Source organism: Temnothorax nylanderi, unplaced genomic scaffold (assembly GCF_030848795.1).
Source record: "Temnothorax nylanderi isolate EJ_2023f unplaced genomic scaffold, tnyl_v1.0 TNYL_tig0075_pilon, whole genome shotgun sequence".
Lineage (NCBI taxonomy): Eukaryota > Metazoa > Arthropoda > Insecta > Hymenoptera > Formicidae > Temnothorax > Temnothorax nylanderi.
In genome coordinates this window covers 809,256-834,334 of record NW_027249137.1, presented here as the reverse complement: position 1 = coordinate 834,334, position 25,079 = coordinate 809,256, and the positions used below count along the sequence as shown (strand labels likewise).

Genomic DNA, 25,079 nt, shown 5'->3' with positions numbered 1-25,079 from the left:
AAGGGACGCACGCATGTATATACACACGCACGTACATCGCGACGTATCGGGGTTATGTATGACATCACACTTGCTATTCGTATCGCGGTTTCAGTCTCTGTGGCTTTTATCCTATACGGGCTGCGTACGTGCGGTATTACGATCCTTCTCGCTTCGAAAGGGGGTTACTGTGGCGTGGGGGAGAGGGGGCGAAGAGTCAAAGGGAGCGAGAATTGTGTTGCTCCTCTTTACTCTTCGACATTGTCGCCGAAGAAATCTCATCCGCGACTTTTTTTTTTATGAGCGACTTGAGAATTCACCGGAGCACTGGGAGATTACAAACGCTTAATTGCTAGGAAACGCCAAGCTTCTCCGACATTGTCGTTCCTCTCGACTTCCTGGTTGCAAACGAACACGCTTCTTTTAACTCTTTCCACTCGGCGAGCAATTGTTATGTCCGGCTATTAAATCCAACTTTACTGAGCTTAAAAGTATCTTTATAAATATTAAGGATAGAGTAACTTTTGAGAATTTTTTGGAAGCTTTTAATTATTTTTCTACTTAAAATATTATTTTGTATGTAATGTTACCTTGCCCATAGGACAGTTTACGATACATATTTCTATGGAAATTTACTTGCGCATTATGTAATATCATATGTTTTATCTTCTATGTATTAATATCTCAGTATTTACACAATCGCTTAAAGTTTACGCTACGCGTAGCGTGAATAATTTCGCTTGTTGCAAAATACTCTGAACGCAAGTATCATGTTGTATACCGTGATGCGCAATATCTCTTTCATTTCCGGTATAATAAATTTTTACGGATTTCCGAGATTTTCTCACCGGTTGTAACAAATCGTTCCTTACAATATTGTATTAATTTTTGTTATTGCAATATACGCCATGAGCACACGCTTGCGCTTCTGGTTCATTGTCTGGTTGCCGAGTTAAATATTCTCTTGTAAGTTGTTAACATATCGTGTACATACGAAATGGGGCGATATCGCGAGATGCGTTAAAACAGTTAACAGCTGATCCTGCTTTTGGGCAAGAATCCCACGTTGGTCTCGCTGGACCATATTTCCTCGACAAACGCAGCTTCCTCACCATGAAACGCTTTATTACCGACCTGTATTCATCCGGGATTTAACTTCTGCGGACATTAACACGGGAGCGAGCCAAAGTTTCGTCCGGATGAGTTTATATTCTTCGCCGTTGGCGACCAAAGTACGCGAACCCCTTAATTGCCGGTGGTAGTGTCGCGCAGGTGGTTCTTGTAAATTTAAATAGCACATGACAGAAGACGCTCTCGCGTTCCGCTCCCGTGATCGTGAATCGCGTTTGGCGCGCGACCGGCATTCTTTGTATCTAACACGTAGACGTGCTCGGCATATTTTTGTTCGCGATGCATGCACGGAATTTTTCGTTTAATTAACGGCGAGCATTTATTGAATACTCGATGGGTTATCGTCCTTTTTAACTACCAAACTAAGGAACTAAATTTAAGTTTGGTTGAAGTTTTTTAAATTAACAACTGAACTTCGAACAGTTAGCAGTTTAAAAATCCGAGAGATAAGCTAGGAGAGAGTTTTTAATTAATTATCGGTACAGTTTCAATAATCGATTGAATGTATCGAGATTTTTTTTTTTTAAAGCAGAAGTTTCACTTCGTTTTCTTCGTTTTTAAACTAATAAAGCGACTCAATGCAATCATAGAAATTCTTTCTAGCTCTTGTGTCAATATCGCATTTTATTCGATTTATATATAGAGTTTATATATACGACTTACATATGTGTAGATAAGAACATGTGCGCGATTTAAAGGCTTCTCTGAAGCAGTGTTTCATGTGCTAAAAATGGTATATGAAGTCTTGACGTTATCGAGGTTGATCGCATACTCGTTCAAATATCATGTGCTCCAGTTGCTCTTCCAGACACAGTCGTTTTTAAATAGACACAGAGCTATCTCGAAAGCTAAATCTTAAAATTAGGTCCGTTAAAACTCGTGAAAGTTTGTTCACGAGTTTATTTTATCAGGAGATATAGGGGCGTGAAGCACTTAAAGATGATACACGGTGAACGATATGAAGATATGAATAGCAAGTCAGCGTTATGTTGTAAACTATTGTAAACTTCATGAAATATTTCGATCGAAAATACCAATTCCCCAAACTTCCACGTGCACGTGTTACATTTTTTTATATCTTCCAAACCGCAGAATTTCTCAAAGTTGAGAATTTCTTTAAAGGCACGATTCAACGATAAACGTATCTGTGTGAAGTTAGGCCCTCCCCCCCCCAAATTGATTTGTCTATAACTATCGAACTAGAGGAGGACAAACAAAAATTCCAACGGGGCATTCGTGGGCATCCGATGTGCAAACGTTTGCAAAATGAAAATTTTGGATTTTTCAACATTGGGAGGCTAACTTCACACAGGTGCAGATAAACGCGTACTTTTTGCATTTCACATTTATCTCGCTTCTATATCGATGACAAAAATTTCAATCGGATCGGCTTTTATTCATTGTTTATCCAAAGCCATCAGATAATGCATCCATTTGACGTTCGTTCATTTGAATATTTCACAAATCAAAATGTGCCACATTTCCACGACGAATTTTATTATATTGACGCGCGCAATTACAATATTTTCACCTCGATGTACATTCGCGTGATGCTGCTTCGGGCGAATATTCGTCGGATGAACGCGCCGTACATATCGCCTAAAAAAATTCATATATTAAATAAACTAGCTCGTAATCTCTCCAATATCCCCGATGAAATGCTATCTAATTCGACGTCCGATTTATTTCGGCATTATGTGCAGCATTTACCGATGCCAATAAATTTCGCTTATTATCAAAGTAAGACGTCTGACGTGACTCGTGTCAAAGGGTCGTCTCGTTTTACGTTCGGGCTTTAATGAGTTTAGGTAAGCGGCACGAATATAAACGCGAATATTCGTCCTGTTTGTGTTCGCTCGCTGTATTACTCACTTCGGAGCCACTGAGGACAGTCGGCGAACGATAAGATGGCACAAGACGCGATAATGTGACGCTATTTGTCAAGGCGTTTCGCTATTTCGCACGCGGTTGCAGAATTACCCTGTACAAGGAGAGAACTGATCTTCTGGGAGATGTATTTATGCGGGAGATGTATTTATACATAAGGAAACTAATTTGGTAGTAGATGTTCTACTTTAGTCGTTATATTCAGCTATGAGAGTTTGCTTTTTTGTCACCATTGTCGTTGGCTCGCTTTTTCGGCGGTCCATGTGGCGACTGTCGTTTTCGCGAACTTCCATAAACGAATTTAAAACGGGAGAGAGATTCGGAGTTTTTATTTAAAAATTTAATTCGTGGTTTCTGCAACGGGTACTGGATTAATTTGGATGCGAGTGATGCTGTGTTACGAACACACGAATAAGCGTTAACAAAAGTATCGTAATTTTTTTCTGACAAACGAGAATCTATACGATCATGTTTACTTGTAAATAAATACGAATATAATATATGACGCGTGGAATTAAATCAACAATTGCGATTAAGTAATTGCGTGTGCACATTTGCATTTGTGTGCATTTTGATGCTATAAATCTATTTTTCATGTATTGCACAGGACACGTAAAATTATAACTAGAATTTTGCCACAAATTATAAATCACGTTTGTAGCTGCAATTAATATTTATTTTTTATTGCAAAATCTTTCTCCGAAGCAGTATCTAGTTTATCTATATACAATAGGATTTTTTCTCGCGTTTTTCTGTGGTTTCCTAATTAGGTAATTATCTGGTTCCAACTTCCCGAAGCGCCTTTTATTTCTTTAATTACAACGCCAATAAATCGTATCCGTTAGCTATTTTAGTCTATTTCCTGAATCATTACGAACGGTAACGGTTTCGTGAGAGAGCCCGATTAACTTCAAACTCATGTTCGGCCTTTCGCTCGTTTCGCCGTAACTATCGACAGTGCCGTGGAAATAGACTTCTCCTTTTGCCTTACTAGTCTACCAGTTACTTGCCGAACTTCAACAGCGACTATATATAGATACGTATAGTCGATCGTATGGTTCACAATCGAAATTTGATCATCGGAGCTTTTGCCACGCGCTTCAGCAAGTTCGGCTCTAATTCTCTTCCTTACTCTTGCCGAATTCAATTCAATCCCGTAACGGCCAATTTTGCCGTCACGAGTTCGAAATCATTTTTAGATTTAGACCGAAATATCGTGAACTTGCTTCTCGTGTCGCGCGCGCTGGCTTTTATAATATTCCACAAATTTTTTTCCTAAAAGGAATAAATGCGGCTCCACTGCGCGTTGTAACATCGATCCAAATGAGTTAATTAAAATAGATATCGGACATTATTAATTACCCGCGAATAGAGAAAATGGACGATGGAATCTGTCATTGTAATGCCATCCATTAAGCGGTTAACCGAGGATTACCGCGAATGCGCTTATGCAAGTTTAGTTGTATTTTGTCATGATGGTCGCACCAACCTCATCATAATCATCCCATCGTGCCAATGCGTTTCGTTGCGATATAATCGTTTATTTGCACGTCGCGCTAAATGGGTAAGTGTGTCGAACCGGTATTACGCACTCGGTTATTTCAGTTATTTGCAAAACAATTGCATCACCGTACGTCACCGTTTCGCAAACAAAGGATTCGGTTATTAAATAATACGTGCCATGAGCTCTCCGTTTTGTCTCTTTCTCTCTTTCTCTGTCGCTCTCCCGCTCTCTCGCTCTTTCTGTCTTTATATCCCTTTTTCCTTCATCCGGGAAACGAGAAATAGAGAGGAAGAGACGGAGGACGAATGCGCGCGAGGAGCAGAAGAGGAAGGAAGTTTGCAAACATTCGCGCGGACGCGTGCACGCCCATAGCGAAACATTGTAATGCAAATCCGCGACGCGCACGTCAAGAAGCAGGAAAAACGAACTCCCCCCTCGGTGACAATTAATATCACAACGCTCGTGCCCGCAAGAATTCCTACCGCGTCCTTCCGACTCCGCGCGCGTGACACGAATGCACACTGAACGCTGCTCTAACCTGCGGTTTTCCTTGTCTTTGTGTTGCAGGATAAGACTAGCCGGACCGACGTCTCGCCGACGACGACGACGACGAGCGAAACTCGCGGCGCAGTGCCGTCTTGTTTTCACTGCGACACGACTTCATCCGTCAGCGACGTGTCTCTCACTCCTGTCGTTCCCGACCGCGTTTTCTCGAGGGAAGTGCGGCGCGGATCCACCGTGAGATTCCCGAGTTTCGTCGAGCATTGAAATCGTCACGCGAAGAGTCGTCCGCGCGATTTTCGCTCGATCGTGAGATAACGCGAAAATTCGTCGTGCATAACACGTGTCTCCTTATCCGCAACGCACGCATTGATCGCGACGTCGCGCGCGCCCTTCAGTGCCGGAAATACCGTCCGGGATAATCGTAGGACTCGTCGTCGTCATTCGCCGTCGACGACATGATCTTCAGGGTGACGTTGTTGGTTGTGTGCGCGCTGCTGGCTGGTGCGAGATCCGAACCGAGACCGCGGTCGCGACCAGTGCCGATCTATTCGAATCAGTTCGCCGTTTACGTGCCCAGCGGACCGGAGACTGCCGACGAGATCGCCCAGGAGCACGGGTTCGACAATCATGGACAGGTAAGTCCGCCAATTTCTTGCGTTAAGGAGGAAGGTAAATTCTGGCGAACCTATAAGCGCGCGCTCTCGCTCTCGCTCCTTGCGAAATGTAACAGGTATAGCGAGAAATTTGATACCCGCGATTACGGGCAGGGGGTCCGCCCGCCGGCGGCGGAAGGATAATCAATTAGCTTAACTCGAGCGCCACACGGAACTCGATTCCCACATGTTCGACGCGCGAAACGCGCTCTGTCGATCGGATTATGTTTTAATTTCAGGCTATTCCCCCCCTCCCCCCCCCACCACTGCATCCCTTCGTCGTAACGTCCAATTTGCTCCAGATAACTCGTCTGTCCGACAGATAACTCGGGAGAACGTTTTGGCCGAGTTGGGCGAAACTTATTAGCGAAGTAGGAAATGAGGCGGAACTTTATTAACGCCCTTATGCGCGAAATTTCACGGGCTCCAATTTATCGAGTTTGTTGTTATGAAGTTATTTGCTTGCGAAATCGTGGCAATCCGGTAGGATCCCGCGCATTCCGGCAAACTGCTGACACTAATGATCTTAACATCCGGAAAGTCTTGAAACTGAAGATTTTTCAGTTTTCAATTTTTACATAATCTTTTTTCGTGCTCGTTACAAACGTCATACAACAGAGGATTACGATAAAACAGTTACATTGTAAGAAACTCTTTTATTTTTCATGTACCTATATGACAAGAACATGATTTATATTACTATTTCGCATTTTTAATTAATGCTCAAATTACCGCGTTGCTTTGGCCAATTATTGACGTCTGATGCAATAAAATCATATACGCGATATTGCACAATTTTCTCCGATTTGCTACGTCGATAAATTTCGCAAAATATCCCGATATCCTGCCAACGGTCTCACTCCGCTTTACATAATAGCCGGATTTCGCGAATTTGCATGCGCCTCTGTCTCTCGTCGCATGCTCGGACATGGCAAAAATTATGAGGCCATGCGGTGAAGCGATTGTCAAACGCGAGTTCAACATTTTATCACACAATAACGGCACAGTTCGGCGAACTTCTTTCCGCCTGTCGCTTAAGCGACATGTCACCTAGCGCTAAAATACCTCGAGTCACCACCTACCCTACATCGAGCGACAAACAAGCTCTAGGAATGCTCGATCCTAAATAGAATTTCTGGGAAGTAAATAAAAAAAGATATTTCTAATTCGATTTCTGTCTATTAAATTTTGTTAAGATAGAAGCAAAGTTAAATGCTAAAGGCAGACTTAATGAACATAAAAGTAACTTTTTCTTCGGAAATGTAAAGAACAATCGTAAACTTTTTATGTATGACGAGTTGTCAAAATTATATTTTTGTTGTAAATATCAATTTCTGAGTTGATCATAGGCAACCGAATATAAAATTCATTCAAGAATCGTTATAATATTCTTATAATGAAATCCAATTTGTCCAAATTGCGTATCCGCTCGTTTCCATTTTTATTAACTGGAACGTGCACTTTGTAAAGGCGATGTATATTGTTGAAGTTTGGGCTTGCCAGAAGTTCCGCGCTTTTTATCCGCTTCTCGCAAGGAATCGCGCGAACTCGACTTAAGTTGCGATAGTTGTGCGCTCTAATGTAACATTAAAAAAAATTTCTCAACCCGTGAAACACGTCGTTTCCGCCGTGCGATACACGACATGTCCGTTCTCGGACTCGTGGCCGTAACGCGGTAGTTTCTGTGATTTTCTCGCGGTGTTTCTCTCTACCATCGCTCTCTTTCTCTCTCTCTCTCTCTCTCTCTCTTTCCGCCATCCCACGCGGTGGCCACATTTTTCCAACAACGAGCGCTAAAGTTTTTATCTCGTCGGGGGATGACGTACCGGATGGCAAAACCCCTCCTTTCACCGCGCGCGCGTCGCACTTTCTATCCCTTACTACCATCCCCTTCTTCCTATTACTCTCAGCATCAACCGGTCGGTTTCGCGTTCCGGACAGAGAGAACGCGGGGTAGCGAGAATGGTGAAAAAGGGAGGAGAGCGCTCTCCGCGAATACATATAGGTGTTGCGAGATAAAAGTTTATTACCGCGACCTAACAAATGCAACCGCTACTCGCCGATACACGCTGGATGCACGACGATTATTGCGTCCTCCCTCTCTCCTTCTTTCTGTCTCACGATTCATCTTTTTTAACTCACTGACGTTTCTTCTCGTTCTCCGTAAAATCACTTACCACGAATGTGCGGAGAATAACGAAAGGAGGGATAGAACGATACTGCTCTCATATGGAACGTCAACTGTTATCTACGAGAAGTAACGGCTCCCTCGACATTTACCGCGCCGATGGTGCTCTAGGTTGAACCAATAGATGTTTGCTTGCTGCGTCGCCGTCCGTATATACGGAGAAGATTTCGCGAAGGAAAAATATTGCGTATGAAATTTCTACTATGAACTAGTCTGGGGAATAGTATTTTTACATCATATTAGAAGGCGATTTAAAACCACAGCTTTAATAAGAACTTTCTAATTATGACATTTTTGTCATAATTAGATTATAAATAATAATCTTCTAATTTTCTAGAGGGACATTTTTAAAACCGGTTTCAACCAGTAGAGTTGGAAGTGAATGAAGAAATAACGTTTTGTTTTAACAATGAGGTAATTAAATGTCAATTACCTCTCGCATTATTAAGAGCCGCGCATTTTATGAGACTTTTAAAATAAATAATAAAAAAGCATCTTATTAGATATCTAATTCTTGCAATTGTATTTAGAACATTTTTTCATTAAACAATAGCAAAGGCAATCTTTTCACCTTAACTCTTTAGAGAATTTTAGTCGTTAAATGGTTTTCTATGAAAATAGATTGCATTATTTTTAATGCTTGTAATGCTTTACTGCTTTATTCATACAAATGTGATAAGTTATCAGAAGAGACGCGTTCTCTTTACAACTTTACCCTGCGTTTCCTAGCTTTTCATATTTCCAGCGCTTAGTTATCTTTCAGAATTTTTACACTGTTGCAATTTATCTCGCCATAAAATTCCAGATTCGGCAGATAGTTGTTCGACGCGAAAGGCTCTGCTCGCGTTTTGTCGCTTATCTGCCGAGATCGAGAATATCGCTGACAGGATCGCATAGCCATACAGCGAAACTCGCTCATTTTACATGCAACGACATTCGACTCGGTTCGATTACTCACGTTCATTTAGTAGAATCAGATTTTGTAAGTGCGTCGTCAAACCCGCTGAGCGAAAATTCTCGCTGCGCCAGTAAATTAAAGCACGAAGAAAAATACAGGAGCCCGATCTCTCTAGTCTTCTCGGCACAGATGGATATAAAAAGTTTATTACTCGTGACTGGGGAAACGCGAAAGCGCGTGAATATACCGGAGAAAAAGAACCGGTGAAACTCTTCCGTACATTCGCAACTAAACGGTGACTCAATTACATCGTACAAATTTTCACGAATTTTCATTGCAATTGATGACAGAAGAGTATTAAAAGAATAAGAAGAGCACACGACATAAATGTATAGTTATTTTCAAAACGGCACGTAAACGGTTATCAGCAAAAAATTGGCATTGCACGAAGCTATTTACATGTTAAATATAGTATTTAATATATATTTAACATATATTTAACATATAAATAGCTTCGTGCAATGACAATTCAATATAAAACGTTTTTTAATTAAACGCGTTTGATCTCAAGTAATAATTGATGCAATTTACTCGGTAATGCAATTTAGATTCTTGATGTACTCAAATAACTCCGATTAAATATCAGTATTACTCCAAATATATATTTCACAATTATACGTAATTTATATGTTTGCTACTAAAATTACTTTTTCTATTGCATCACTTTCAACTCGGGTAGTTACGCAATTGTTTTACCGTGGCAAATTAATGTCGTAACCGGTATTTTACATGCTACAAATGCAAATCGCTCGAATGCTGAGAACCTTGACAGAGATCTGGTCTTGACGAGAGAACCTGTGTGGTCAGCATATGGGTAGGAAATATTTTATATCTTTCTTACGCTATAATATATATATATATATATATATATATATATATATATATGTCCCGGTATAGATACGGTTACTACGGTTACGTCGTTTGCATGATATTTCAAAGCTGTATATTACGAGGAGATGTTTTTACATTTTAAATGTGACATAACCGAAACGTTGTATAAAAAGCAATCTGTATGATTTGGAAGATATAGAAGGTGAGACTCTACCTAAGAAAGAAGGTGACTCAACTTAAAAGATGAAATTCATCTGTGACACATTTTCTATTTTAGTTAAGGAAAGACGAGTTTTTTAAAATAAAAATGTGAAAGTAATAACTCTATAAGCTGTTAAGAATAACAAAAACATCTATTTTCTTAATTTTAATCTTATAAGGATTCAAATACCGAGATATTAAGCATCGAATATTAAGAAATTATGGACGAAGGCGAGTCAGCTAATTTTTGTTAAGGGATAAGAATTGATTACGGATTACTGAATGAATTTTACCATGTCCAATTTTCAAAACATTTTATATGTACACATATCGGTCAGCGTACCCGTATTTGCAGTAATATGTCAAGCTATATAAACGACTATTTAGCGTGCGATGTTTCTGTCACGTTTGCCGTTGCCTGACCGCGAGCGATGCACGACTTCGGGATACACGGTACGGTATTTATCACCACCTTATCAGCGGTAAACCGGCCATACTTCCCGTATCCACCCATAGACAACGACGTTGCGCAAAATGAAACTGGAGCGAAACGCATTACCAATCATTCTTTCTCTGTCTGTTACTCTAAAGTCTAAAGTAATCGGAGTCGCATTCGTTAAAAACCGATCAACACGTAGCCGTCGACACGCAAGGTAGTTACGTTATACATTATACAAGGTATTTTCAAACTTCAATTAAAGTTTCATCCACAGATACCTAGACCAATTCAAATTCAACTTTCCTGCGGCAAAGATTTAATCTATTATGAATATTTTAAATGTTTGCCACTAATCTATTCGCCTCCAATTACTTTTAATTCGCAGATTTTTTTAAATTTTCTTAAAAAAAAAAAACGAAATCTGAAACCGAAGAAAAATCTAAATTTAATTTAAAAAATCCGAGGTTTGTCGGTTTGACTTCTAGAGTTATACTAATAATTGAGATAATATACATATTTCATACATCATTGATATTAATTCTCATTAGAATACTATTCTATCTAGAAATAATTTATCATAATCATTTAATTGATTAATTTGTATTAATCTGCTTTAGCGTAATAAGTGACACGATGTGGCATAATAAACTCTGTAGATAATATATTCCGTTGGCTTGTAAATTAAAATAGATCTTAACGTACATTGGTTTCGCGAATTAATCTTAATTCATGACTCTTATTTACTCACGTATTATTATCACTCTAAACTGTGAAGAACATCCTACGTCAAATAGTCATTTCTGATACAAACAATAACGTTAGAGAACCCTCCGGCAGTGCCACCATCCAATCTGTCTCGTTAGATTGAGTTCCCTGCCTGCCTCTTTCCCCCAACCCGTGTTCGACATGATCGACACCCTTTCCCCGTCTATGATCTCGTAGCGCGACCATGCCAGCAGCATCGCCCGTAACGGAGCATCTAATCTCATCATCGACATTGGAACGGATAAACGTCAATATGTGATTCGACGTGGAGAACGACGAATACGTACTGTCAAAAGCTAACTGGTCTCACGGTAATCTTGCAAAGTGCAAGGATACCCAAGAAATCCAGAACTGCGCTCGAGAACATCGCTCTACAGAAAATTCAGTTTTCTAAGAAAAATTTCTTTATAATTTAATTCGATAATAATCTTCTAATTAATAACTCACTTAGTTTTTTTTGAATTCTTACGAAAAACTTGAAAATATTCAACAAGTAAAAATTATGTAAAACTTTTACTGACTAAATTTTGTGAACATTCGCACATAGACATTTAAAACTTGTTTAAAAAAGGAGTATAAGAAAAATGGAGAAAATTATATAAATCGTCTTGCTGGCTCAAATCTTTATTCTATACACATCGCCTATTTCTACTTATGAAAATTTTACATAAATATCATTGAAATATAGTATTTGAACTATTCATAACGTGTTATTCCATTCTGTTCATAACAATAACATCGATGTAAAAACTCTTTAAAGCAATATTCTCGGGTTAGTAACGCGATTACTCTTCTCATCAGCTCTGCGGCGGGCATATCACGAGCATCCCACCCGACTCTGTATGTATCTTTCTCTCTTTCTCTTTCTCTCGCCACCGCTGAAATTAAGCGCGGAACCTGAATCTTTTATCGCGATTTCCTGTCAACCATGAATTTTTTCTGTCGCGTACAGACTCTTAAAAACGTTGTATGTTTTTCCATGTTTTCATTGTTTTCTATGAAAAATTTGCAATGTGATATGTCTTTATAATAAAAACTTGATGGAAGGTCATTATTTGCCACGACTATTTAATTCTAATTTATGAAGGGATGCCTTGAGCAATTATGTACCATAACGTCGTGTTCATAAAAATTGCCACGTCTGTTTGAATCGAATCTCACATGTTTAGTGATTTAATTCTTATTTAAGTATATTATTTAACATTTTGTTTATCGTTATTTCTAATTTTTGTGTTTAATTTTATTAATATACAATGCCAACTTTTTTATATTTTATATAGCATTGCAATCAGTTTTGAATTTCATGCATATTTAATGTTTCTTTTGCTTTCAGTTTGCTTTGAAGTTGAGAGAAACTATGTGACTTTATTTTGCAGTATAAAAGAATTCAATATATGTATATGTTTAGGAGCCATGCGTTTAATTAGAAAATAATGGTCTAGACTCTCGAGCTTAATTGCAAAAAATCCTTTTAACATTAAGCCATTAGATCTCTTGGGGGGAAATTGAACATTACTCGAGAAATGAGGTCATGCTATTGACACGCGTGTCATAATATACTAGCCCGTATAATCGCGAAATCAAACTGCCGGCGGTATCAATTGTTTCGCAAGACAGGCAATTAAGCTCGTCGGAATTGACTGCGGGTCGGTAACACGATTATTCTCTCTCTGTCTGTTTCTCGTAACTAAGTTAGGTCGAATGCCCTTCTTCGCGTGATGACCTGAACTCGAACACGGTGTGTCAGATTATACGATCGCACGACGTTATGAACGATAGTAAGAATAGATCTTAGCACAGCTTTCTGACCGGCGACGCGCGACGGTACATATAAACTCGTCTGCTCCAGAAATGCTCGCTCGTTGCATTAAGGCATTAAGGCGAGGCCACTCGCGGAGAAAGGAAGGATACGCGGAGGTTTTCCCACGTGTATAACCGCACTTAAGGCATACGTCAGTTTACGTACGGGGTGTTTCACGTATAAATAGTCCCGTCGGTGTGTCGTGTGTCCTACGATGCATTTGTCGCATAAATAAAAAAAAAGAATTTATAATGCGTAATGTACATAAAAATTAATTAATTGTTAATTGGCGAAAGCACTTTTTCTCTCAGTATTAAACAAATACCGATTAAAAAAAAAAGAAAGTATAATATGAGGAAAAAAGTTTTTAACTTTCCATGTTATAATAGGCGATCTTTTTCCTTAATCCTTTCTTCTTAAGGGTATGACAATTTTAAACATCTTACACGGAACAGAGATTACTAAATTCGATTTAAATTTGGCTTCTCTACGCTCGTGCAAAGTTTTATTAAGATCTAAGTTCCAATGTTACTTGATGAAATGTTGAAATGAATACTGCCATAATTCTCCCTCAAGACAGAACTCAGAATAAAGTTGGCTTAGTTGGAACTTGTTACAATGCTCTATACTAATATAATATTGTATTAAGATATGCGTAACTGAGCCATTTCACGTGAAACATACTATACTTATTCTCAGTTGTCTATGCTTCCACACCCACGCTACATATATATAAAGTACCTATATATTTGGTTTTTTTACGATATACCGGCGTTACGTTACATATTTTTCCACGACGATGGCAGGCTGCCACGACGTTCTTTTCCTTTCTCGCTGGGAAAAACACGAGCATCTACGATCGCTCTTAGGATCGCAGTAGGATCCACGCTCTTAATAACGATGAAATTTTTGTCCGACTTTAGGAGATTGAAGCTATACAGATGCGACGACATTTAGAAACGTGATATTAGAAGATGCCGAGTGTCATTTTCAAGATATTTTCAAGATATTGTTTTTTTACTTAATGTTTCTGCTAAAGCGAAGGTCTAGGAATAAATCTAATAATAATAGCGTTAAAACGAAATCTCGCGTTATTATTCTCACAAAGTCGAACGTATGATAGACGTGGTTTTGATCGCGACGAGAAGTTTACGCAACGGATGCTCGAAAATATTCTCCCGTTAGCTTAAAACGAAATTTTCGCGAGATGAAATACCTTCCGGCTAATGGCATCCAGTGTTGCGGACGAAGGAACGCGTCGTCAAAGTATAAAAATAAATATTAGATACACCGGGAGCGAAAGAGGAAGATCGGATCCGGCCGTTCGGAGGATGCGCTCCTCCAGTTTCAGATACGCCGTGACGCATGACGGAGGCTACCGTTGTCGACTTTATACCTGCTGTCACAATTTCCGCGAATCGTTTTATCCTGACAGACGACAGACCGTGGAAAATCAGTTTTCTTCCGTGTCGCTCGTTCCTATCCTGCTATATTGTTGAACCTTCGCGCGCGAAAACCTTCCGATTTCTAACATGATCAATATTTTTTCAACTTTCTCCTCCTGTGTTTCCATTTTTCCTTATATTCTCGTAAAAAACATGGTTTGTTTTCGGTCCATGTTTGTTTAGCTTTTATAGAACGGAACGTGCGTCGTGTGTAATCGCGTTATTTAAAAAATTTCTTGAGTAGGCGGAATTCTGGAATTTTCCTATGTGACAAGATATAGGACACACATTTATGGCTCTATAATTTCAAGTTTTATTTAATTATTATAAAGTTATTAGAGATCAATCTTGCATGAAATAATAATGATTTTAGACCGATGTTACTGGATATACCTTATGACACAAAACTAATTTTTTCTTTCTTTAGTTTTGGATTTATAAAGCAAGATCGTTGAGTCGCACGACTTTGTACTCATATTTTCTCGGAGGAAGACGGTAATAACGAGTCAAGACATACATAAGCCGCTTACGCCAGGAATCTTCACTTGCACTCAGGGCGACTAGGTATTAAGATGCAAAAGATATGCAGCTTCGAATTCTTCCTCCAGCTTATACAGGATGTGCTAATTTTACTGTATTTTCTTTGAAATCATTCTTTGGCAAATTTGAAATTGGAATTTCTTTAGCGATTATGTAAATTACAGACAAAGGGGTCTATTAGATAACACGGATCACCATTCTATCTAAAATTGAACTATGATTAAAATCAAATGAAGAATATTAAACTCGTTTAACGAGTGATATTAATAGAAATATAACAGTTATTTAATGTTAACAAATTTACAAAGATTAATTTTTTATTAATGTTTGCATAAAATGTATTCCAAATTGTTGAAATTTGCAGCGCATTTGAAAGTTTGCGAGATACGTCTGCGATACTCGGTATACATATTTGGGAGATATGCATTATACATCAATTCTAACCGCGCTACACTATGATTAAGGATCAAGTTTAGGCTCCGGCTCGATTTAGGATATTTATTGAATGTTTGTATCGTTGACGGGATGCATCGCGGGATTTTATGCGCCGTGTTGTTCCGCAGTTTCTGCCAGGGTATGTTCTTAGTACAAGACGCAGTTTCGCAGCTAATTCGCAAGGGAAATCGTGCTTCTGATGCAAATTCGCGAATGCAAATTGCGCGCGAAAGTGTCAAAGTCTCTCCAAAAGTATAACTTACGTTACGTCCGAAATCACACAGTTCATGTATATTTAAGAGTTCGCGGGATGCGCTAAATTATGCATTCCGATATTTTTGGCATAACACTCTCCTTGGGATCGTCTCCCATAAACAAATCAGTTGTAAAGTATATCGAACGATAATTCCTTTAAATCGAAAAATAATCCCGTCACAATAAGAATCTGAAAATCTATGTAATATATAGGATTGCATTTTATACCGTGGAATCCGTAAACTAATGATTATTGGCTTAAACCGTTATTATTTATTATTTAGCAGCTAAATGTTTGATTATAAGTCATGCAATGTATAATACGAGGGTTGCACGTTTATTGTGCGGTTTGCGTTAAACCTCAAATATACATTTTCGATTAATTGGAGGTAATGTTTTCTCACTGCAGGCTTAATTGTGTGTGTGTGTGTGTATGATTTCTTCAATTGTTAAAGTCAACAATCAAACCAAATTAGATCTAATTAAATTTTGTGTTAAACCAACGCGCCACAGATCAATTTAATTGACGAATTTTGTTATGTAATTTTCTACATTAAGCTACTCCATGCGTGTCTTCATATGTCGATTTAAATTCGCACGAAGGTCAAATTTGCTCCTGAAATTGAATACTAATTTTACGCGAACACACCATATAAATGTCTCTGTATATTAATATTATAATGTGCAGCTTTGGTGCGCTTACAATTAGTGTTAAAAAGACCTTGCGTTCAATGATCGACGAGGCAAACGTGTGGTATTGTTTATTTAATTGACGCGCAATTTGGCTATGGCGATATCCGTATTACCATACGACCGTAATGCGTGATATTCAAATCCCTCATGACACGTCTAAACAATTAATTAATGCAGCTGTCTGTGATCATTCAATTCGATTCGTAAATCACGCAAGCTTCGATAGAAAATTTCGTTGTTAATATTAGAAATGAACTATTTCTATATTTATAAAAATTTAAAACAAGCAATATATCAGAATTGTGATCAAACATGTCTAGTCTGTGAACAACATTATTTTTTATGATGGTACTTCGAGAATATTATCTTTTTTGTATTTTTCTTTTTAGACATTTCTTTACTTAAATAGCTTCCGCCGGAAGTTTTTATTTAAAAAACCGGTATTCTAAGTATTCTAACGTTAACGTCGTGTCAACAGTTATTTAGGTCCTCTAAAAGTTTACATCATTCGCGAATGTCTGCTGTTTTCATATTACTTCTTCCGTTTAACTGAAATTTTTACTGGAAATCCGCGCGTTGCATATTGACCGCAATATCCGCGATCATAAGATCGCTGCATAGATTGAGCTGCATATATCGAGCATGCTGGCGCAGCTATGGTACACTTCCCCACCACGAATTATTCGGGCCTGGTTTCACGAAACCAGGCCCCGCACGTGTGTACTATACGTCACCGTATATGGAGAAACCGGTACTTCGAGAAACCGGCAGGGCGAGTCGTTTAACGGAGTAATTGTACCGTTGCGTTTGTCGAGAAACAGATGCTGTTCTCGGTAAGCACGCGCCTTCCGTTTCTTCGGCCGACGCGACGGACGCAAAAACAGAAGTCACCGGAGACCCACTGTCTAGCACCGTGCCCCGTCTCTATCTTACCTTTCTCTCTCTCTCTCTCTCTCTCTCTCTCTCTCTCTCTCTCTCTCTCTCTCTCTCTCTCTCTCTCTCTCTCTCTCTCTCTCTCTCTCTCTCTCTCTCTCTCTCTCTCTCTCTCTCTCTCTCTCTCTCTCTCTCTCTCATTCTTTCTCTCTCTCTCTCTCTCTCTCACCTTATCTCTCGTATCTGTCATTCAAGTGCTCGGTTTCTTTTTGGTTCTTACACATACACATATGTACACGCATTTATCGTATCGCTTATACTTACTCGTTCATTCTTGTACGTCTTTGCTCTTTTGCTTGCTCATATACATTTCTCTCTCTCTCTCTCTCTCTCTCTCTCTCTCTCTCTCTCTCTTCATTCTCGGTGTCTCGTCTGGTCTGGCCGGTTCTTCCGACGCGATTTCTGGCATTGTCGTAATCAGACGTTTGTCCCACTAGGGACATCCGCGTTTACTGCGAACGATAATGAACGATCCTCGTGTGCGAATCCAGGCAATTTCGAAAAATATCACGCGCTACAACGGTGGAGATTGGACGTGTCCGTGGCCCTCTCCTCGGCCGTGTCGAACATTTACCGTGTTCATTTACCGTGGACGATGTCGCCACACTGTCACTAGGTGCACAGATGCATTTTACAGTCATGCACGTGATTCGTGTATACGCACATCGCGTTATTTTTAAGAGAATCTCGGTTTCCAACTTGAGTTCCTTCAATAAAAAATAATAGTTGTATCTCATTTCTTAAGGTATCTTATTTCTTAAGGTCCTAAGAAATTAATAAAATATGGGAGAATTAAATTAATATGTTAAAAACTAAATTAATAGAGAGAAAATAAAGATTATTAGTTAAATAATTAATAAAGAAATTAAATAAGGTGAAAATTATTGCAGCTTTCTTTGCTGCTTGGATGTCGCTATTGGCATCCTTTTTTTCATTAATGAAGAAGTGGATCCGGCACTAAATGAGTGAAAGTATTGGGACTTTCAAATAAATTCGTTCCTTCGATGTCGGTATTCTTTTGCCGGAAACATTTTCAAACGACGAAATGTCACGACATCGAACATTTTACCGTCCGATTGTCGCATTTAGAGGCAACCGACATTGTGCAATAATTTCGAAAGCCACTGTCTCTGCGGGCACTTCATTATTCCGCGAATATATACTGCATGCCAGACAGATGTACGAGACTGCCTTACGTTACTTTCAGTTGACGTTTTCTCGCCGATCTCGAATTTATGTTTACGATAGTTGTTGGACAGTCACGCAGTATATATGGCATTGAGAAGTGTCGCTCGTTGATCTACTCCACAACCGGAAGATACTTCCAAGTAGTTGACTCACGCCGATTACAAAGTTTACAGTCGAGCCATAACATTACTTCTTCTCCGTTACGAGGCTTTTCCTGTGTCTCAAGGATAACTGATATCGCACGAGGAATAGCACTTACCAAATACCGAGATAACGATTGTTGCAAGATAGAGCGAAGTTATCCGGTTTTACTTTCTACCCACGTAGTGTATATTTAAATCAGCGGAAAAATTGTGTGTAAATATATGCACATATACATACAGTATCGATATTTATTTCGAATGTATTGAAAATTAATATTATTGTGCTAATTTAATATTCATATTATTAATATGCAAGTATATCTACGTTTGTATATGAATGGAAAATCAATCAATTATTAATTATAGTTATTGATATTGGTAATGTATATTAATAATAATTTTATTGGATTGATTCATAAATAAGTTCTATTTTACTTAACAATCTGAATTTTTATATTTAAAAAACGCTATAACAATGTAAATGCTGATTCGTATATCATACTCTTGACTGCTTGCAATAGATAAAATACTGGTGAGTAATACTGTGAGTAATAATGTAGGCATTTCTCAGAAGAAGTGATTCAGTAATTATGTATAGCGAATCTTATTTATGAATCAATCCAATAAATTCAATGACTATTTTGTTAACCAGATAATATCTGTGTTACTATAATGTGACTATATATTTTACAATTACGTATTCCGTTGACGTTTTCTCGCCGATCTCGAATTTATATTTACGTTAGTTGTTTTCATTAAGATATGTAACGTATATTCTTTAATATTTTTTTTCCAAAACTAATTTTTGCGAAATTTCGTTTTCATATTTTCATGACACGCAAGCTTGATTATCTTTGTTTAAAAGTCCTTGAATTTTTTAAAAAGAATATGTCGATACTCGATTAAAACACGCCTATTCGCAACATGTCATTCACGACAGATCCGCTTACCCGTCCGAGAACAATTTTCGAAAGGGTCGACCCCGCGGCGCGGGGGCGTTACGAAATAACTGGATTACATCCGCCACTGCATTTACGCGTGCGAAGCCCTCCACGTACTTAGTCGTGTATTTCGCGAGCGTACATTAAAGCCGGCTTATTTATTAAACTAGTATTACTCTCCATTATTCCCGCGCGCAACACACGTTGCGCGTACCGAGATAAATGCCGTGGATTATGGTCGGTGGTGGACGGGGGGAGGGGTGGGAGGGGCGCGATGCAATTTCTCCACTATCTCATATGCGTTTTCTCCGCGTTATTGCACGCATTATCGGCGCGCGATACTGGAATTAACACGTGAAGTACCCTCAGCGCGAAAAATCGTGCAGGTATGTTTTTCATCGCGTCTGCATTAAAGAGCCATTCGCAGGCCATATATGTATCAATTTTAGCGAAAATTAATGGGTGTAATTAACAAGTCGTACGTATCGTAGTTTCTCATGCGTATCTTCCTTTTCAATATATCTTGTTTCGTGATTCTCGTAACATATAGTCTACCCGTAGGACGTAATAATGCGCTGCAACACGAACGCGACTCCGGAAGGACGAAATTTCGGTCAAAGGTTTGATCACAGGGAGTAACCAGAAGTGAGGGGAAGTCCAAGTTAAAATGTATGCGATCTTTTATCTATTTAGGGCGTATTACAGGCTCATTTGAAATTCAAGGCAGGTCGAACGACGAGTGTCCGCGTCTTTGACCGCGAGTACCTTTTAATTACGCCTGGTATTTAAGAGCAGTTAGCATAATTATTATATTTGTCTGCCGTCGCGTATAATCACCACCTTAGGATCCGTTTCCTTTAACGTTGTTATAAGTGTTCCTGTGTTACGCTCGTATTCGTGATCAAAGTACGAGAACTTGGAAAATAATGGTGGAAATTTGTCATTAATTTCTATGAAAATTGTGTCGTATATTCCGTGATACCGAAACTTTGTTGATTATCGATGCTTTTACTCCCTCAGCACCGATATTTTGCATTAACAACATTTGCTGATATCTCAATTATTAAACAATGTTGCTTGCGAGATAATGAAAATAGCAAGTTAATGCAATTCTGTTTATAATCCAGGATAATCGAAAAATACATAATTGTATCAACTTGCTATTCGCTCGTTATTTGTAATAATTAGTAGCGATAACAATGTTTTTCATTTAATTGAAAACGTCAACATGTGTAGTTAATAAAATGTTATGGCAAAAGGGAAGGACATTACAGCCTCGTATAATATCTCTATATTATTGTGTATATTTCAATAATAAAATGTCAGCATTTTATCGCGAATGCAATATCTCTGGGTTTAAAATCTGTTCAAATTATCACATACAAACGTAGACTCGCTCAGATAGTCGGTTACAGCATTCGATATCGTGCATCCTATTAACCTGGGATTGTTTTCGTTTCCGCAATTGCAAATCGCGAGTATTATCCACGATTTAAATACTTTGCGCTTTGCCGTGACCCACAATCTCGCGACGGTTGTATACATTTTTCCGGACAAGCCGGCCGGTCGAGATCGAGAGGGAATCGGCCGCGTTCGTTCGATTCGAAAGCAAATGTGTAATATGTGACTCTCTGAAAACGACTTTCACCTTCTCTTGCGGCGATGCGATTCAGGCGCACGCATTTCGGCCTTCACTCTCGAAGAGTGCCTTTCCGGCGACACACAAACGCGAGAAATCCCTTGCTCTTTCATTCCGGGAACGTTACGCGTGCAGAAGCTTTCTCGCCCTCACGAAGCATTCTTGCGGAAGTATCGCGCCGCACTTTCTGTCGCGCGTGGTCCGAAAAAAGGGAGCTATATATTTCTATGCATCTTAAGCGTGAAAGCGGGATTTTTCGTTTCATTTTCCTTGCGTAGAATCGATCTTTTGGCACGGAAAAAAAACTCTATTGCCGTTCGTTTACCGAGTGAGGTGGCTGTCAAATAAATAATTCAGATCGCGGATAGTCGGAATAAAGAAAGAAATAGGTTGCACTCTCGAAATTGGAGTTCTCGTTACCTCGGACCGCCGCGCGCCGCCGTTTGCGAGGTGCAATTGTTTCAATCTTGTCTGTTCGAAATACCTATCAGGCCAGAAGACAGTGTACAGAGAACGATAGCCCGATCGCATGTGCGCGAATATATCGTGTTGAGATATCGTTTAGGTCGAGAGGAAGGAAAATCTGCATACCTCTGTGACGCGCGATCAATCTTCGAGAAATTAAATTAGCGGTTCTATTATCGTTCGTATAGTACTATATAGTGCGTTCTAGAATTATTGACATATTTTAATTAAATAGCCATCGCATCAATATTAATCATAGAAGACTGAAATAAAATAAAAAATAGTTATTTTAATATTGAGACATTTTTCCCGTAATACGTTAAGAATTTATTCTCATTTAATGATAAATACAATTAAAATTTAATAAAATTGATAACACTTTTAAGGTTACAATGTATGAAAATGGATAATAAAATCTTTAGTTATTTTGAAGTGGTTTTTATCTAAAGGAACTTCTTTAAACTTTTACCTTCAGGAAGTTTAATATAAGGCTTAGTAGAATGTTTAATAAACGCCAGAAACTTGTGATAGATAATGATCTTTTAGCAAATTTTTACTATGGAGAAAGTCACTAAACAATTTATACGAATTGTTGTTTATAAGTAGGCTATATTTGCGATTCTAGAATGCTCTATATATTTAAAAAACTATGTATATTTTAAATAAGTCATTTATTATGGAACTAATTATTACATTTATGAGCCGCCCAGAAGAATTTATTTTAGTATATTCAGATTCGTTTCGTATAAAATTCTAGAATTCGAGAAAAAGCTCCTCGCGTTTATTCACCCATCTTATGACTCATTAAGCACACACTCGCGCGTAAAACTGGTAATTGCAATGGCTACACTCTTGCTACCGCCTCTTTCTTTCTGTTTCTCTTTCGAGCTCGGATACGCAATCCTGCCGCCAAACTCGGCGATCTGGTTGACTTACGTGCATTACTTTCACGCGAACGGCTGATCTCACCTTCTCACCACTTAGCGCATTGTGGTGTTTCATTCGTTTCAATCCGAAGTGTTATCGTGACGAAGCAGGACGATAGATAGGGCTGCGTGAAAAGAAGTATTGATATTTTTATTTATTTGAATTTATACTCAAGTACCTTGATATAGACAGATAATGCTATTCTTGGGAAAATTCTCATTATTTATTGGCACATTTATTGGCGTGAATTAATTTCAATAAATATTTATATATAGGAACGATCGCGCCTAATATATAATTTCGACGTGAATTTTACTGTCCGCTATGTATCATTTAATATATTTTTAGGTGGGAATATATCGTGAGAGAGGATCGATAATATCGTAAAATAAGAACACTTTGTAACTTTGATACTCTACTTGCGCTATAAAATGTGAATACTTTATGACCGTATTATTATTTTTTATTTTTACGCTTGAAAAGAAAATTCGATTTCAGCATATTTATCGTGACGCATAATATATTACGAATAAAAGATAATATAATTATGGTAAAAGCGTTACTTATATATATTAACAATAGAATGAATTTTATCGTACGGCTTTTCCTATGAAAATTGCTACATTCTATCTCATATCCTTTCTCACAGAGAAATTGATTTCTTAAAAGTTAACTTTACTCCTAATCTTCTACTTTTCAGAGGATTACCAACTTTGATACTTAATCCTTTATATAACAGCCTGTTTCTGATCCAGATAATTGCTCTTCCATTTTTTACAGAGATCAATACTCAGAAATTTGATATTTTTTTTTGTACAGCATATTGTGCAATATAAAAATGTGTCGGTAAAGTATTGAAATATCAGAATCAAATATCGTTATCTAAAATATCAATATTTTTAATAACTTTCTCTCAGTCGACTAGTACATTAACGCCATACATTTATTGGATAAAATTCAATATTAAAAAATATCAAAATATTAAGAAATTAAAGAGATTTTGCAATAACATGATATTAGATTTTTGAAATGTGAAAGCTTTTATTACATATCGTAATATAATCAATGAATGATATATTAACGCTTCTTTTTTACACATTTTACTTTAAACATTACACTTTAAACATTAATAAAAAGTGAATAAAAATAGGCTAAATAGGCTAAAAAATAAGATAAAGATAAGAAAAAAAGATTATTTTTTTTCTAATTTTTTGAAAGAATTTAAGCTATTGTTACATTGAATTCTTCAATGCGTACAACTAGGGCATCGCATGACAATGGTTTTTTTGTCGTAACGCAGACAGGATCAAAAGGTGGATTTTATCGAGACCAAGGCGCACATATTTCAATAGCGCGAACGTTAGCAATTTTTGCAACTACATGCTGATTTCGCGAAAAGTTCTGCATATGTAAGCGTACGGTATAGTCTTATCTCGACAGTTCTGCAATGTTCGATGATTATTATAATTGGATACGTTCATGGTACATATTCGTGTGTAGTCACCTCGCATCAACCTTATCAGTGAAAGTTCAAGGAAACAAGTTTCGGCAAAATTGTTACCGTATTTATATATGTCGCCGACACGTGAGAAGCAAGACTGCTCGCGGATAATAATTGAAATTAAATTGCGTCTGTTTTTTTTTTCGTTCGTGTAACTGGACACGATCGTGCACAGTAATTCGTGTTTGTTGACTGAAACGCAAAATCCGCTCGTCGGATCACAATGAATTCTGTTTTATTACGCGTCAGGGGCGTTGTACGTTAATGTACGATCAAGTTGCGGAAAAGTCAATTTTCGAGCGAAATTTTTCGATAGAAATATGCGTTTTACACATCGCGTAATCCGAATCGATCCAATTTGTATTTGTCTTTGTGCGCATTTGCTGTACGGATTCTGCGGCTTTAATAATTAACAAAACGTAGAAATTTTTTAATATGAGATTTCTCACATTAAGGATTTTTGCATAGGAATTAATACAATATTGCATTCCTATATTGGACAGTCGACAATTATAGGATGTAATTATCAAAATTTTGCCAAATTTATATTCATATATTTTTCAATATAAATTTCGATTTATTAATACGAGTATAATACAAAGGTATCATATAAATTACTTTTTTAATTTTTTTTCTTTACCTTTAGTTCCAAGTTACGCAAGGAATGGATATATTTTAAATATATGATTATTTCTATATATATTTTAAATGTATGATGATATTCTTTATTATTCTAGTTGATATTTTCCGAATAAATAAAGACATAAGCTCTTGCTTGATTTCTGTTTGTACGCGGCTCATTGTCCAAAAGCGGAACGTATGGTCACCTAATCCGTAACGCATTAGCGTTGTGTCTACAAAGATGAAGGTTTAACGAGCCCAGCAATAAAGCGCGCTGTAAACTTACCAGTTTATCTAAAGCGCGACCATAAATCTCCGTGGTTGGAGGGACAAGCACGCTATTACAACCAGATGCGTAGAATTTACTGTAAACTGTAAAACTATCGCTACGAAGTTGCCGATGGATTCGTTATTTGGTGATCATTAAAACGGGTACTACTATGCTTCAATTTCTAATTGATATTTTTTTAAGTACTGTATAATTTTAATTTCCAATTATTAATTTTACAATA

The 25,079-nt window shown here is 37.9% G+C and overlaps 1 protein-coding gene across 4 annotated transcripts in view; it reads left to right on the top strand.

The window, feature by feature from the left end:
* The window catches only part of Fur2 (furin-like protease 2), a 332,852-nt gene that overhangs the window by 8,845 nt on the left and 298,928 nt on the right, over positions 1 to 25,079 (top strand). For all 4 annotated transcript variants that reach the window (XM_071709273.1, XM_071709272.1, XM_071709271.1 and 1 more), the window contains exon 2: positions 5,069 to 5,640. In XM_071709273.1, the coding sequence (XP_071565374.1) occupies positions 5,461 to 5,640 (180 nt within the window). In that variant the 5' untranslated portion in view covers positions 5,069 to 5,460. The remainder of the gene's footprint in view (positions 1 to 5,068; positions 5,641 to 25,079) is intronic.